The sequence below is a fragment of the Schistocerca nitens genome, chromosome 11 (assembly GCF_023898315.1).
Source record: "Schistocerca nitens isolate TAMUIC-IGC-003100 chromosome 11, iqSchNite1.1, whole genome shotgun sequence".
Classification (NCBI taxonomy): Eukaryota; Metazoa; Arthropoda; class Insecta; order Orthoptera; family Acrididae; genus Schistocerca; species Schistocerca nitens.
Window position 1 is genome coordinate 167,420,018 of NC_064624.1, and position 17,856 is coordinate 167,437,873.

The following is a 17,856-nucleotide window of genomic DNA, read 5'->3' on the forward strand; positions in this document are numbered from 1 at the left end:
CTCATAGCTTCACTTCTAACAGTACGTCGTCTCGTAGCTTCCAAACTTTACAGAAGCTCTCCTCCGAATCTTGCAGAACTAGCACTCCTGAAAGAATGGATCCTTTAACCATTTCACAACTCTAAGCCAAGAGCTGGATCTCCCGGATGTAAATGATGCAGTTTTTGTTTTTGGTAAGGATACAGATTATTTTACTTCAGTGTATGCCACACCGTAGATTGTGAAATGCCTAATCGTTGAGAAGTACATCGTGTACTGGTACCCTGGCTACGTTGAATAGCATCCATAATATCGTCCTCATCATCGTCTTCACTTACAGAGCTCGTACTGATTATGAACGCTAGGTGGAGAACCTGTCTCCCGTAAAGTTCGAAATACTCCGCTAATGGTTCGTGCATTTGGAATCCTCCGACTAGGATAATGTACGCGGTATTCGTTAACTGCAGCTATAGCATTACCATCACGTTTCCCATAAATAGACACCATATGGGCGTGCTCCTCTGTTGTAAATTTGAAAGGCATCCCTATTTCATAATTTACTAACTACAACAGTTACTATGTGTTTTCACTTAAATACACTTTTCTTATTATGTTCTTTCACTGAACAATACAGAAAACTAACTCGTTTCAAGGTTAGCAAGCGACTGAAACAACTCACTAACGGTTGCCAACAATATCATAAATGTTTCTACATTCTTAATGGAAAGCAAACAAATTTACTTGTATAATAATCTTTGCTTCTCTGGATGTTCTGGAACACTATTGCAGATACACGTCTAGGACATGTTTTATTAGATTCACAAGATCAGTAACAACAAAATAAATGGAAGTCGTGCTTTACTTTAACCTCGTACAGTTTTGCGATGGTTTCATATTAGCGAAACTCCGTAACGAAACATTTGCGGCCCTATGTTTATACGAACTTTTTTCTTTAGTTTTGCTTGCAGAATAATATATTAAAATATTTCCAATCTTTGTGAATTACCCTGTATAAGAGAGTCGTTCAGTAAGTAATGCCCCACATTTTTTTAAAAAGAGTCATTAATTTACGTAGATAAACGTCCTTGTCGGTGCTTCACATTTGAGGTTTGTTCTGGGTGCCAGTGAAGTTCCGAACTGTTCTGGCATATCGCACAGCTGTAGTGCAGCGTCAAAATGGCGTCTACATACGACTCACGTTACAAGCAGCGTGCTATTATTGTATACTTGTGTGCGAAAAAGAAATCGTGGTGAACAACCGTAAACATTTGTGTACAATGTATGGCGATGATGAAGTTGATAGGAGTACAGTTGGACGATGGGTAAAGAAAGTTACAAAAAAAAAAAAAAAAGAATGGTTCAAATGGCTCTGAGCACTATGGGACTTAACTTCTAAGGCCATCAATCCGCTAGATCTTGGAACTACTTAAACCTAACTAACCTAAGGACATCACACACATCCATGCCCGAGGCAGGATTCGAACCTGCGACCGTAGCGGTCGCGCGGTTCCAGACTGTAGCGCCTAGAACCGCTCGGCCACCTAAAGGAAGTTACAGCCTCAGGAAATGCAGAAACAGAGCTCCACGCTCGGGACGTCCTGTCGCAGCCACAGCCACTGCTCCACACGTGCTGAATCGTACGGATGCCGTTATTCGTGCCGACCGGCGCATCATAACTCGACAGTTGGTCTACGGTTGCCGGTCAATATTGGAAGTGCGTCTGCAATGATCGAGCCTCTCAGATATTCAAAGAGTAGCTCACGATGGGTTCCAAGAATCCTCACAGCGGACCACAAGAATGAAAGTAACGCTATTTCAGCTGAATTGTTGGAGCTTAAGGATTCTCTACGGGGAACACACGCTAAACACGACGAGAGTGTCAGTCATGCAGTGAATACATGGCTACGCCTACCGGACAAGAGCTTCTACCAGCAGGTAATATATGCTCGTCCTCAACGTTAGCGTACGGCCATAGAACGTGATGGAGACTATGTAGAAAAATGGGACGTGGACAAGACGTATTGATGTATAATGTCGCCAAATTTCGACTCTTAGCAATAAATATATTCTGAGGAAAAAATGTCAGACATTACTTATTGAATGACCCTCATATATATAAATGTGGTCATCGATCGCGCCTTGCAAGAGAAATGTCGAGGAGGCAGCGGTTCGAATCTTGACAAAGGCTCACTTTTGATCTAGATGTTTTTATCACTGGTCACATTATAAAATTTATATGACATTTGAGAAGTAATATAGTGAAAAAAAACTAGTGAATTTTCATGAAGTTGTAATAGATTTCATATGTTATTACTACACTACTGGCCATTAAAATTGCTACACCAAGATGAAATGCAGATGATATACCGGTATCCATTGGACAAATATATTATACTAGAACTGACATGTGGTTACATTTTCACGCAATTTGGGTGCATAGAGAAATCAGTACCCAGAACAACCACCTCTGGCCGTAATAACGGCCTTGGTACGCCTGGGCGTTGAGTCAAACAGAGCTTGGATGGCATGTACAGCTACAGCTGCCCAAGCAGCTTCAGCGCGATACCACAGTTCATCAAGAGTAGTGACTGGCGTATTGTGACGAGCCAGTTGCTCGGCCACCATTGACCAGACGTTTTCAATTGGTGAGGGATCTGGAGAATGTGCTTGCCAGGGCAGCAGTCGAACATTTTCTGTATCCAGATACGCCCGTACAGGACCTGCAACATGCGGTCGTGCATTATCCTCCTGAAATGTAGGGTTTCCCAGGGATCGAATGAAGGGTAGAGCCACGGGTCGTAACACGTCTGAAATGTAACGTCCACTGTTCAAAGTGCCGTCAGTGCGAACAAGGGGTGACCGAAACGTGTAACCAATGGCACCCCATACCATCACGCCAGGTGATACGCCAGTATGGCGATGACGAATACACGCTTCCAATGGGCGTTCACCGCGATGTCGCCCAATATGTATGCGACCATCATGATGCTGTAAACAGAACCTGGATTCATCCGAAAAAATGACATTTTGCCATTCGTGCACCCAGGTTCGTCGTCGAGTACACCATCGCAGGCGGTCTGTGATGCAGCGTCAAGGGTAACTGCAGCCATTGTCTCTGAGCTGATAGTCCATGCTGCTGCAAACGTCGTTGAACTACTCGTGCAGATGGTTGTTGTCTTGCAAACGTCCCCATCTGTTGACTCGGGGATCGAGACGTGGCTGTACGATCCGTTACAGCCATGCGGATAAGATGCCTGTCATCTCGATTGCTAATGATATGAGGCCGTTGGGATCCAGCACGGCGTTCCGTATTACCCCCCTGAACCCACCGATTCCATATTCTGCTAACAGTCATTGGATCTCGACCAACGCGAGCAGCAATGTCGCGATACGATAAACCACAATCGCGATAGCCTACAATCCGACCTTTATCAAAATCGGAACCATGATGGTACTCATTTCTCCTCCTTACACGAGGCATCATAACAACGTTTCACCAGGCAACGCCGGTCAACTGCTGTTTGTGTATGAGAAATCGGTTGGAAACTTTCCTCATGTCAGCACGTTGTAGGTGCTCTGAAAAGCTAATCATTTGCATATCACAGCATCTTCTTCCCATCGGCTAAATTTCGCGTCTGTAGCACGTCATCTTCGTGGTGTAGCAATTTTAGTGGCCAGTAGTGTACATTTACTATTTTTAATTAAATTATCAAGCACGGGGGACAGGTTTGGGAAGCCCAGGTAAAACATCGATAAACAGTGATGCGACTGACGTTATTCAGTAAAACAGGAAGTGACAGTGTGCCGGACCACGAGAATAATGTACAATTACTCGTCAGATATTCTCGCGACACCACACGTCGCAGGATGGTGTTTGTCATACACACATGGAAAACATAAATTGAAACGGCATCCACTACATCGAATGAATGCAGGTTTCACGGATTTACGGGGAATGTTCAGAATTTCTAAGGGGAAACACGAAGCACACGTCGTTGACAATTTTAAAACAATTCTCTTTCTTCCAATAGTACACATAAAAAATTAAGTTTGATCGGGAGCCGAACTGTCGCCTCATACAGCGGGCGCGTCTTAGAATGCTCCAACGCTAAACACTATTTTGTTTGTTAATGACTGTTCGTTGGGGCGGACGTACGATGGCACCTATTCAACCATTCAAGTTCGTCACTGATTGATTCATTCAGTTTTTTTTTTCAGAGGACAGCTAACCCTGTCACCAAATAATTACGTGACGTTCCGTGCGGGCACCACCTGACAACCACGAACTCCAATGTCCGGCACCTGCTCACAGGCACATAAGCCACATAATATGTGGGTGAAACTTCTCGTGCGATGTTCTCGGAATTGGTTGAGTAGTGCACGTTACTACTTGCACATGTTGTTTTTATAGCCTACTAAAGCTGTACAGAGTTTGAAGTAAATCTGTGATCCCAAAGTCGTGGCCACCCCTTTCTAGATGGCTAGAGTGAAAAATCAAGAACTGCTGAGAAGATCGGGAGGGCAAAGGCAATTACTGAATGTTATACACCTATCAGCCAGATAAACTGGTACACCTGTCCAATATCCTGTATGGGCCCCGCGAGCACGCAGAAGTGCCGCAACACGACGTGGCATGGACTCGACTAATGTCTTGAAGTAGTGCTGCAGGGAACTGACACCATGAATCCTGCAGGGCTGTCTACAAATCCGTAAGGGTACGAGGGGGCGGAGATCTCTTCTGAGGAGCACGTTGCAAGGCATCCCAGATATGCTCAATAATGTTCACGTCTGGAGAGGTTGTTTTTTTTTTTTTAAGGTAAGGAGACCAGACAGCGAGGTCATCGGTCTCATCGGATTACGGAAGGACGGGCAAGCAAGTCGGCCGTGCCCTTTCAAAGGAACCATCCCGGCATTTCCCTGGAGCGATTTAGAAAAATCACGGAAAACCTAAATCATGATGGCCGGACGCGGGATTGAACCGTCGTCCTCCCGAATGCGAGTCCAGTGTGCTAACCACTGCGCCACCTCGCTCGGTCTTGGTAGCCAGAGGAAGTTTTTAAGTTCAGAAAAGGTTCCTGGAGCCACTTTGTTAGCGTGTGAGGTGTTGCATTGTCCTGCTGAAATTGCACGATTCCTCCGATTACGCAACGGACATCAGTGGATCCAGGTGATCAGACAGGATGTTTACGTACGTGTCACCCGTCAGAGTCGTATCTGGACTTATCAGGGGTCCCGTATCACTCCAACTGCACCCGCCCCACAACGTTACAGAGCCTCCACGAGCTTTAACAGTCCCCTGCTGAGACGCAGGTCCATGGATTCATGAGGTTGTCTCTGTAGTGGACCGACAAGGCAGCCAGTCCACAGTGACGGGTAGCCGAAAGGGCACACGTACACACACGCCGACTGGCGCGAAGTCTGGAACAGGATTCGTAATGAATGTGATAAAGAAAAGAACGTAGCTACTAGAACACTTAACTTTTATCTCGTCCTTTGGTATACAGCATTCTTGATGATACAAGTGAGACGAGATACATGCAATGGTACAAATGGCGCCTTGCTAGGTCGTAGCCATTAACTTAGCTGAAGGCTATTCTAACTGTCTCTCGGCAAATGAGAGAAAGGCTTCGTCAGTGTAGTCGCTAGCAACGTCGTCGTACAACTGGGGAATGCTAGTCCGTCTCTCGAGACCTGCCGTGTGGTGGCGCTCGATCTGCGATCCTGACAGTGGCGACACGCGGGTCCGACATGTACTAATGGACCGCGGCCGATTTAAAGCTACCACCTAGCAAGTGTGGTGTCTAGCGGTGACACCACAGTCTCCATACCCGTATATGTCCATCCGCTCAATGCAATTTGAAACGAGACTTGTCCGACCAGGCAATGCGTTTCCAGTCATCAACAGTCCAATGTCCGTGATGACGGGCCCAGGTGAGGTGTAAAGCGTTGAGTCCTGCAGTCATCAATGGTACACGAGTGCGCCTTCGACACCAGAGGCCCATATCGATGACGTTTCGTTGAATGGTGCTCACACTGACACTTCTTGAAGGCCCAGCATCGAAATCTGCAGCAATTTTCTGAAGGGCTGCAGTTCTGTCACGTTGAACGATTCTCTTTAGTCGTCGTTTGGTCCCGTTCTTGCAGGATCTTTTCCCGGCCGAGGCGATGTCGGAGATTCGACTTTTGCCGGATTCCTGATATTCACGGTACACTTGTGAAATGGTCGTACGGGAAAACTAATTTCATTGTAATCGCAGTGTCTATTGTCAGCGATAAAATCGGCTCAGCGCTACTGCGCGAAAACACACAGTCACGAAATCCACTAACACTGGGAGACACATTTCAGTGGGCCGGATGAAACGCATTCCCGCAGCCTCATATGGATGAAGAGGTCACATGGCATCTGCTAAACTTCACCTGCGTGAACAATGGTCGTACGGCTACCAGATGGCCTCCTTTACCCTGCTGGGAGACATGTACTAGTGGTGGTAAGCACCTTCCTCGACTGTAGGGTTCTAAACTATACAAGGGATCGGTGATGGGCAGACCTGCAATCATTGCCATTTGTCTGTCTGTGTGTAAAGACCACATTGACGTGTTCCTGGCCATCCACTCTGTGCACTGCACTAAACGATACGTGTCTGCACCGGAGTCAGTTTGCAATAGTAGTGAAGCAGATGCCCCCTAGTGCCGAAACGTGTGAGCGCACTTCCCTCATGGACAACATCACTGAAATCTTTGGAGTGGAGCTTAAACACTAGTACAGCTAGAGTATTCGCACACACCTGCTGAGTCATCATGTGTGTTTTCAGTTACTGAAGGCAAGCAACACTGTCAAAGTTCTTGTACGTCCATCATCAAATGGGTGCACTGTCCACGGAAAAAACGTCCATACGAACCTTTCTTGCTCCTTATCCTGCCACCAATCGGTTCCTACAATTCACCCAAATTTAGCAAAATCACCGTGACATGCGTAGTACAGGAGTTACAAAATGATAAAGTACACGACTATTATCCTTTACATAATAATATGCAAGAGAGCAGAAGGAACAAAAAAATACCCAATAGAGTCAATCTCATTAACTATACATTAAACCATCAGCTATACAGGGTGGTCCATTGATCGTGACCGAGCCAAATATCTCACGAAATAAGCGTCAAACGAAAAAACTACAAAGAACGAAACTCGTCTAGCTTGAAGGGGGAAACCAGATGGCGCTGCGGCTGGCTCGCTAGATGGCGCTGCCATAGGTCAAACGGATGTCAACTGCGTTTTTTAAAATAGGAACCCCCATTTTTTACTACATATTCGTGTAGGACGTAAAGAAATATGAATTTTTTAGTTGGACCACTTTTTTCGCTCTGTGACAGATGGCGCTGTAATAGTCACAAACGTGTAAGTACGTGGTATCACGTAACATTGCGCCAGTGCGGACCGTATTTGCTTCGTGTTACATTACCCGTGTTAAAATGGACCTTAACCAATTACGGAAATGGTCGATATCGTGTTGATGTATAGCTAATGTGATCAAAATGCCCAACGGGCGTGTGCTATGTATGCTGCTCGGTATCCTGGACGACATCATTCAAGTGTCCGGACCGTTCGCCGGATAGTTACGTTATTTAAGAAAACAGGACGTGTTCCGCCACATGTGAAACGTCAACCACGACCTGCAACAAATGATGATGCCCAACTAGGTGTATTAGCTGCTGTCGCGGCTAAGCCGCACATCACTAGCAGACAAATTGCGCGAGAATCGGGAATCTCAAAATCTTCGGTGTTGAGAATGCTACATCAACATTGATTTCACCCGTACCATATTTCTGTGCACCAGGAATTGCATGGCGACGACTTTGAACGTCGTGTACAGTTCTGCCACTGGGCACAAGAGAAATTACGGGACAATGACAGACTTTTTTCACGCGTTCTATTTAGCGAGGAAGCGTCATTCACCAACAGCGGTAACGTAAACCGGCATAATATCCACTATTCGGCAACGCAATATCCACGATGGCTGCGAGAAGTGGAACGACAGCGACCTTGGCGGGTTAATGGGTGGTGCGACATGGGAGGAAGGATAATTGGCCACCATCTTATCGATGGCAATCTAAATGATGCAATGTATGCCGATTTCCTACATAATGTTCTACCGATGTTACTACAAGATGTTTCACTGAATGACAGAATGGCGATGTACTTCCAACATGATGGATGTGCCGCACATAGCTCGCGTGCGGTTGAAGCGGTATTGAACAGCCTATTTCGTGACAGGTGGATTGGTCGTCGAAGCACCATGCCATGGCCCGCAAGTTCATCGAATCTGACATCCCCGTATTTCTTTTCTGTGGGGAAAGTTGAAGAATATTTGCTATCGTGATCCACCGACAACGCCTGACAACATGCGTCAGCACATTGTCAATGCATGTGCGAACATTACGGAAGGCGAACTACTCGCTGTTGAGAGGAATGTCGTTACACGTATTGCCAAGTGCATTGAGTTTGACGGACATCATTTTGAGTATTTATTATTTTTTTTCTTTATTGTTATTTTAACACCTGAACAATCAGGTAGGCTGGCAGCGGCATGCTACGCCGCTCTTCAGCCATAGAGGTGACAATAACAGTACAAGAACGGAGAATTAAAATGAACATAGTGACGAGCAAAAAATAGTGGTTACAGAGACACAAAAAACACGGAGCCGTTCACACTCGACGATAACGACACTGAAAACACGTTGACACGGCGCACAGAACACTGGTGAACCCGACGGCACAAGTGAACGTAGAAGCGTGACGGCGGACACGAAAAGACACAAAACGACATCACACACAAGAGACACAGATGGCGATGATCTCCGGCGCGCGAATGTTCACTGAGCGTGTGCGAGTCCGGGGACCTGCCAAGAGAGGAGGGAGGGGGGGGTGGGAGAGGGAGAGGGGAGAGCAGAGATGCCACAGGCAGGGGAGATAGGGGGAGGGAGGAAGGGGGAGGGGAAGCCTGGGGGAAGAGGGGTGGAGGGAGGGGATGGGGGAAAGGGAGGGGACAGGGGAAAAGGAAAGAGAAGGGAAGGGAGGGAGATTGCCTAAAGGAAAGGACACCGGATGTGGGGGGTGGGGCAGGGTCAAAGTTGATAGGAGGGGTAGGTGGAGGGGAGGAGGACATCATGAGGGAGGGGGAGCTGACGGAAGCCACCTTGGGAGAGGGTAAGGAGGGTGGAGAGATGGAGACCGGGTGGGACGTGGGAATACAGGCGCGGCAGCGGGCGGGGGTGGGAGAGGATTGGGGAGACTAGTGGGTGAGGGGGATCGAGTTTACGGGAGGTGTACAGGATCCGTATCCTTTCAAGGAAAAGGAGGAGGTGGGGGAAGGGGATGAGATCGTACAGGATCTGTGTGGGGGAGCGGAGACGGATGCAATAGGCGAGGCGGAGAGCATGGTGTTCAAGGATTTGGAGGGATTTATAAAAGGTAGGGGGGGGGCAGAGATCCAAGCCGGATGGGCGTAACAAAGGATAGGGCGGATGAGGGATTTATAGGTGTGGAGGATGGTGGAGGGGTCCAGACCCCACGTACGGCCGGAGAGGAGCTCGAGGAGACTGAGTCGGGAGCGTGCCTTGGCTTGGATTGTACAGAGGTGGGGAGTCCAGGAGAGGCGACGGTCGAGGGTGACGCCAAGGTACTTAAGGGTGGGAGTGAGGGCGAAAGGACGGCCATAGATGGTGAGATAGAAATCAAGGAAGCGGAAGGAAGGGGTGGTTTTGCCTACAATGATCGCCTGGGTTTTGGAGGGATTGACCTTGAGCAACCACTGGTTGCACCAAGCGGTGAACCGGTCAAGATGGGATTGGAGAAGGGAGCGCTGTAGGGTGGGGGCAAGGGCAAGGAAGGCAGTGTCATCGGCAAACTGGAGAAAGTGGACGGGGGGTGACGGCGGCGGCATGTCCGCCGTGTACAAAAGGTACAGAAGGGGGGAGAGGACGGAGCCTTGGGGCACACCGGCAGAGGGGAAAAAGGTGTAGGAATCTGTGTTATGGATGGTGACATAGGAAGGACGGCGGGAGAGAAAGGAGCCGATCAGATGGACGTAGTTAATGGGAAGGGCGAAGGTTTGGAGCTTGAAGAGGAGACCGGAATGCCAGAAGCAGTCATAAGCGCGTTCGAGGTCCAGGGAGAGGAAGATTGCGGAGCGACGGGAATTAAGCTGGTCGGAAAGCAGATGGGTGAGGTGAAGGAGAAGGTCGTCGGAAGAGAAGGACGGCGAAAGCCACACTGCGTAACAGGAAGGATGCGGTGCTGGCGGAGATGCTGGTGGATGCGTCGGGTGAGGATGGATTCCAGGACCCTGCTGAAGACTGAGGTAAGGCTGATGGGACGGTGGGAGGAGACGGCGGATTGCGGTTTGCCAGGTTTAAGGAACATGAGGACACGGGAGGTTTTCCACAGGTCGGGGTAGTAACCGGTGGACAGGGCTACATTGTATAGCCTGGCCAGGGTGGAGAGGAAAGAGACAGGAGCTTCACGAAGGTGACGGTAGGTGACACGATCGTGACCAGGAGCGGTGGTGCGTTTGGTGCGGAGTGTAGCAATGAGATCCTGTGTAGTGATAAGGGCATTGAGTTCCGTGTGTGCAATGTTGTCCAAGTACTGGAAACCAGGAGCGAGGGGAGGGACAGAGGGGTCAGTTCGATCGTGGATATCGGGGAAGAGGGAGTAATCGAACTGGGGATCATCGGGGATGGAAAATACATCAGAGAGGTAGGAGGCAAAGTGATTGGCCTTCAAGGGTGTCAGGGAAGGGGTGACCATCATGGAGGATAGTAGGGGGAGGGTTTGGTTCCGGTAAGGCGACGGAAGCCCGACCAGAACTTGGACGAGTTGATAGGTAGGGTAGCATTTAAACGGGTGCATGTCTGTCGCCAGTCCCGGTGTTTCTTAGCTGCGAGCAAATTACGAATGTGGCGCTGCAGTTGCCGGTGGCTTCGTAGTGTGTCCGGGTCATGCGCGCGGAGGAAGGCACGGTAGAGACGGCGGGATTCTCGGAGGAGGAGGACGGCCTGTGGGGGTAAGGTAGGACGGTGGGGCTGGATGGCGACAGTAGGGACGTGGGCCTCCACGGCCTCAGACAAGGTCTGCTGGAGAAAGGAGGCGGCATGGGTGACATTGTCGGGGTGGTGGTAGGTGAGAGGGTGGCTGTCGACCTGGGTGGAGAGGGTATCCCGGTAGGCATTCCAGTCGGCACGGGAATAGTCATGGATGTACTTAGGGGGAGGGTCATTACGAGGGTCGGGGCGGGGGCGACGACCATCTGAAACGGTAAGGAGGACAGGGAGATGGTCGCTACCAATAGGCTCCAGGACATCCACGGTTATGCGGCCAAGGAGGTTGGGGGAGGAGAGGATAACATCAGGAGTGGAGTTGGATTCGGGACGGGTGTGCTGGGGGATGGGGATGAGGTCTCCTTGAAGGGAGGAGAGGAACCGATGCCACCGTCGTAACTGGGCAGCGGAACGACTATGGATGTTGAGAGTATTTATTGCATTAATGTGGTATTTACAGGTAATCACGCTGTAACAGCATGCGAGCTCAGAAATGATAAGTTCACAAAGGTACATGTATCACATTGTAACAACCGAAATAAAATGTTCAAACGTACCTACGTTCTGTATTTTAATTTAAAAAACCTACCTGTTACCAACTGTTCGTCTAAAATTCTAAGTCATTTGTTTATGACTATTGCAGCGCCATCTATCACGAAGCGAAAAAAGTGGCCCAACTAAATCATTCATATTTCCCTACGTACTACACGAATACGTAATAAAAATGGGCGTTCCTATTTAAAAAAACGCAGTTGAGGTCTATTTGACCTTTGGCAGCGCCATCTAGCGGGCCAACCATGGCGCCATCTGGTTTCCCCCTTCAAGCCAGACGAGTTTCGTTCTCTGTAGTTTTTTCGTTTCACGCTTATTTCGTGAAATATTTGTCCCGGTCAGCATGAATGGACCACCCTGTACATAATGAATGCACTAGTACAATTTGTAGATACATGGTTGGCGAGATATGGACGTTTGACTCTGACCGTGGGTCGTACTCGGATGCCCAAATAGTAAGCGGGAAGTCCGGGTAGAAGTCCCGGCCCGGCACAAAATTTTCGTTGTCGTCATTCCATTCTACAGCTGACTTGTTATCCATATCCCCACTGCGAACACGGTGTATGTATTTCATAACGGCTGTAGTCGCCGCATACTGATTCAGAATAATACAGGCATTGCAATATCCTTGTTTCGTTCCGTGTTATTAAGCTCTGTAAAAGAAAAAAAAGGCCAAAAAATCGGTACATCTGATGTACATGTAAAGACAAAAATATGATTGCAATTTCAGAAAAATTGGATGATTTGTTCAAGAGAAAGAGCTTGAAAAATTTAGCAAGCAAGCACGAGTTTTTGGATGTCCTCCTAGGGGACATTGTGCCAAATTATATCGAATCCATCTACTTCATCAAAACTACCAGTCACAAATTTTTCTTGTCTTGCTTAAATTATTTAATGAAGCAGCATGTTTCGTGGTGCAACTCTCATCTGCAGGCCACAGCGGCGATGCGAGTTGAGGATTAACTGTACTGCACTGCACAGAAATGACAAATTAGGGACACAGCTGACCACACGTCTCCACCTACATCAGAGTGTCCCGATTTGTGGAAGACTGCCAGTGACTACAACTCTTCTTGGAGGCAATTGCATTGCGATGATGTTTAACAAATTTCCGCTTCTAGGGAAACATGAAGAGCCTTTATGGTCACCATGTAGACTATGAAGTTTGTGGAAAGTATCTACATCTACTATGAAGTTTTGTGGAACTACATCTACATCTATACTCCACAAGCCACCTGACGGTGTGTGGCGGAGGGTACGTTGGGTACCTCTATGGGTTCTCCCTTCTATTCCAGTCTCTTATTCTTCGTGGAAGGAAAGATTGTCGGTGTACCTCTGTGTGGGCTCTAATCTCTCTGATTTTATCCTCACGGTCTCTTCGCGAGATATACGTAGGAGGGAGCAATATACTGCTTGACTATTCAGTGAAGGTATGTTCTCGAAACTTCAACAAAAGCCCGTACCGAGCTACTGAGCGTCTCTCTTGCGCAGTCTTCCACTGGAGTTTATCTGTCATCTCCGTAACGCCTTCGCGATTACTAAATGATCCTGTAACGAAGCGCGCTGCTCTCCGTTGGATCTTCTCTATCTCTTCTATCAACCCTATCTGGTACGGATCCCACACCGGTGAGTAGTATTCGAGCAGTGGGGGAACAAGTGTACTGTAACCTACTTCCCTTGTTTTCGGACTGCATTTACTTAGGATTCTTCCAATGAATCTGTCTGGCATCTGCTTTACTGACGATTAATTTTATACGGTAATTCCAGTTTAAATCACTCCTAATGCCTACTCCCAGATAATTTGTGGAATTAACTGCTTCTAGTTGCTGACCTGCTATATTGTAGATAAATGATAAAGGATGTTTCTTTGTATGTATTCGCAGCACGTTACACTTGTCTACATTGAGATTCAAGTGCCATTCCCTTCACCGCGCGTCAATTCGCTGCAGATCCTCCTGCATTCCAGTACAATTTTCCATTGTTACAACCTCTCGATATACCACAGCATCATCCGCAAAAAGCCTCAGTGAACTTCCGATGTCATCCACAAGGTCATTTATGTATATTGTGAATAGCAACGGTCCTACGACACTCCCCTGCGGCACACCTGAAATCACTCTTACTTCGGAAGACTTCTCTCTATTGAGAATCACATGCTGCGTTCTGTTGTCTAGGAACTCTTCAATCCAATCACACAATTGGTCTGATAGTCCATATGCTCTTACTTTGTTCATTAAACGACTGTCGGGAACTGTATCGAACGCCTTGCGGAAGTCAAGAAACACGGCATCTACCTGGGAACCCGTGTCTATGGCCCTCTGAGTCTCGTGGACGAATAGCGTGAGCTGGGTTTCACATGACCGTCTTTTTCGAAACCCATGCTGATTCCTACAGAGTAGATTTCTACTCTCCAGAAAAGTCATTATACTCGAACATAATACGTGTTCCAAAATTCTACAACTGATCGACGTTAGAAATATAGGTCTATAGTTCTGCACATCTGTTCGACGTCTCTTCTTGAAAACAGGGATGACCTGTACCCTTTTTCCAATCTTTTGGGAACGCTACGCTCTTCCAGAGACCTACGGTACACCGCTGCAAGAAGGGGGGCAAGTTCCTTCGCGTACTCTGTGTAAAATCGAACTGCTATCCCACCAGGACCAGCGGCCTTTCATCTTTTGAGCGATTTTAATTGATTTTCTATCATTCTGTCATCTATTTCGATATCTACCATTTTGTCATCTGTGCGACAATCTAGAGAAGGAACTACAGTGTAGTCTTCCTCTGTGAAACAGCTTTGGAAAAAGACATTTAGTATTTCGGCCTTTAGTCTGTCATCCTCTGCTTCAGTACCATTTTGGTCACAGAGTGCCTGGACATTTTGTTTTGATCCACCTACCGCTTTGACATAAGACCAATATTTCTTGCGATTTTCTGCCAAGTCAGTACATAGAACTTTGGAATTCACTGAACGCCTCTCGCATAGCCCCCCCTCACACTGCATTTCGCTTCGTCTAATTTTTGTTTGTCTGCAAGGCTATCATTATTGTTCCTCTCTCGATTGCTGTTTGTATTATTTCAAACTGACTGGTTTCGTGATAGTGGGTTCCCATCCGGTGTTTATAATACTATAGCCTAGCATTTACGCAGCTTCCTTTACAATGGGTTCGCACAAAAGGAGGCGACACATCTTAAAAGTTTTCTAACTCCTCAGTTATGTTTTTTGTGTAATCCTCTGGTGTGTTTTATGTACAAATTATTTCAAAACTGTATGTTTAAATACGATGGTATGTGTAAAAGGCACTAAAAAACACAACACGCCCATTACACTATTTTTTTTTCAATTTTAATGTAAAGCGACAGTGCTCTGCCATATGGCAGTGACACTGATAGTGTTCCATTAAGACTGGTTACTACAACAAATTAGATAGAATATATTTTAGCTCTCTAATTCGAGAGTGGTTTGATAAGTCTGGCAATAAAAAAAAGAAAAAAAATGTTTGTGTCGCAAGTCACTCACCTTACTTCTCAATATAGTCCCCTCTGAGGAATATACACTTGGTCCAGTGCTCCTTCGGTTTGTTCATCTCATCAGAAAAATAGGTTCTGTTAAGCTCTGAAAAATACTCGTTGATTGCAAGTATCACTTCCCCATTTACTGAAAATTTCTTCCCAGCAAGCCAGAGTTTCACGTTAGGGAGCAGGGAGAAGTAACTTGGAGCTAAGTCTGGTGAACAGGGTGGATAAGAAGCTATTTCGTGCTTTTTCGCCATTTTTATGACAAATGTGTGGGATACTGCGTTATCCTGGTGAAAGAGAACTTTGTTGCGTGCCAACCTTAGTCGTTTTTCAGCTGATGAAAATTTACAAAGATCCAACAATGAAGCATAACAGTTATCTATGAGGATTATTCCTTGGGAATCCCAAAATACATTTGTCATCACAGTACCAGCTGACAAGATAATCTGTGCCTTCTTCAATGAATTTTCATCAGCATTTGTCCATCGTTTTGAACGTGGTTTTGACTCAAGTGTGTAATGATGGAGCCAGGTTTCATCAACAGTCACAAATCGTGCTGAAACACGGTGCCAGATATGCTTTTGGTTGGTTGTGAGTCATTGTGGCACCCACTTCGCACAGAGCACACACAGCTTTTCTGTAGTTAGTTCTCCCTCAGTTGAGATGCTCACAGTTTCAGAAATCTCACGAATTTGTATCCAGCAGTCTTGCGTTTCCATATTGTGGATTTTGTCACTGGTTTCCTTTCTGGTAACATCAACTGGACGGCCACAGCATTCTTTGTCTTCGCTGCTTGGTCGACCACATTTAAATTCATTAATCTAAAATTAAGTAGTCTTCAAAGGTGTTGCAGAGTCCGCATGAACTTCATCCACTTCTGTTTTGATTTGTGTGGCAGGCCAAGTTCAAATGAAAATGTTTAATAACGGCATGAAACTTGTTTTCTTTTTTTCATTTCCAGTTGCAATCGACTCACTGAACAGTTCAGAAATCTTTCAATAATGAACTGTGTGCTGCACATTGTTGAAATTCTTTATACAAACCTTGGAATAATCAAGCTTACCAACCATGGTTCAATTTTTTCATGTATGTTTACCAGACTTATCAAACTACCCAAATATCGTAAACACAAGATTGTAAACCGATTGTCATTTATTTTTATGTATTTTAACAGATACAAAGAAGGACTACACTGTCTGAAACAGGTCAGTTTGATGTAAACAGGAAGTGTGCATGTTCTACAAGTAGCAATAGCGATTTGCATCCCTGTGACAAGTTTGTCCAATTTTGTCAAAAATTTCTAATTGTAACCAACAAAAGTATATTACAGTTTTAAATGAAGTGATGGTTTTTGCCTGACCGGCTTTGTGTATTACTGTCACAGGCCCACTTTTACCTCGGACGCACTGTATGTGCTGTAGCTGGGGAAACACAGTGGGTCAGGATCGCGCTCTCAGAGTCAGTCTGCACATTTTATAGTGCTGAGCTTTCTTTGCGACAAAAGGCGTCCTTCCTCAGGGTGTGCCGGGCGAGGAGCCACGCCGGCGGCGCAGCAGCAGCCCGCGCCTGCTGGACCGCGTGCAGCTGTTCGACCGCGTGGCACAGGAGCACGCCGAGTCGCAGGCCACCAACCCCTTCTCCGACCACTTCCAGGGCCGCGTCTCGCCTCGGCCCGACGACCCCGACTACGGCAAGTGAGTACTGTGCGGCAGCAGTCTGGCAAAAGTATAGTGTTAACCTCCTCTTAATGTATACTTTTTTCACATTTGAAACTGCCACGTATAAAAATACGTGCGATATCTACATTACTAAATGGCTAACACAATGCGCACTGATACAGATCCAATTTCTGCTGGTACACAGCTGGAGGTACTTCAAAAATGGTTCCAATGACTCGCAGCACTATCGGACTCAACATCTTAGGTCATAAGTCCCCTAGAACTTAGAACTACTTAAACCTAACTAACCTAAGGACATCACACACACCCATGCCCGAGGCAGGATTAGAACCTGCGACCGTAGCAATCCCGCGGTTCCGGACTGCAGCGCCAGAACCGCAAGGCCACCGCGGCCGGCCAGCTGGAGGTACTCATGGATGATCAGACACTGTAGAGGTACCAAATGTTCACTGCTATGTTGCACTTACTGATTCAAAAACCTCCAGACTCTTCTATGGCAACAAGATCCACTGATGTAGCGTGCTATGAGGCCACAAATTCTGCTACATTGTGAACAATACAAACACCAGCATTTGGAAGCTGTGCAGTTTTTCTCACGATGAACTGGAGTACAATACTAGCAAAGAAGCACCAAAAATAAACTGTAGAAGGTATACGATTTTAATAAGCTACCTGTATAAACTACTCATCATGTGTATGAACGAGCCAATACCATTTCAAAAAAAGGGTACTTCATCAAATTTCTCCAAAAAGTTAATTCATAATATACACTACTGGCCATTAAAATTGCTACACCAAGAAGAAATGTAGATCATAAACAGGTATTCATTGGACAAATATATTATACTAGGACTGACATGTGATTACATTTTCTCGCAATTTTGGTGCATAGATCCTGAGAAATGAGTACCCAGAACAACCACCTCTCGCCGTAATAACGGCCTTGATACGCCTGGGCATTGAGTCAAACAGAGCTTGGATGGCGTGTACAGGTACAGCTGCCCATGCAGCTTGAACACGATACCACAGG

General features: G+C 46.6%; 1 protein-coding gene across 1 annotated transcript in view; it reads left to right on the top strand.

Annotated features, from left to right (window-relative positions):
• Positions 1-17,856, top strand: part of LOC126212810 (actin-binding Rho-activating protein-like) — a 190,988-nt gene that overhangs the window by 41,075 nt on the left and 132,057 nt on the right. The window contains exon 2 of the mRNA XM_049940218.1: positions 16,666-16,841. Coding sequence (XP_049796175.1) covers positions 16,666-16,841 — 176 coding nt within the window. The remainder of the gene's footprint in view (positions 1-16,665; positions 16,842-17,856) is intronic.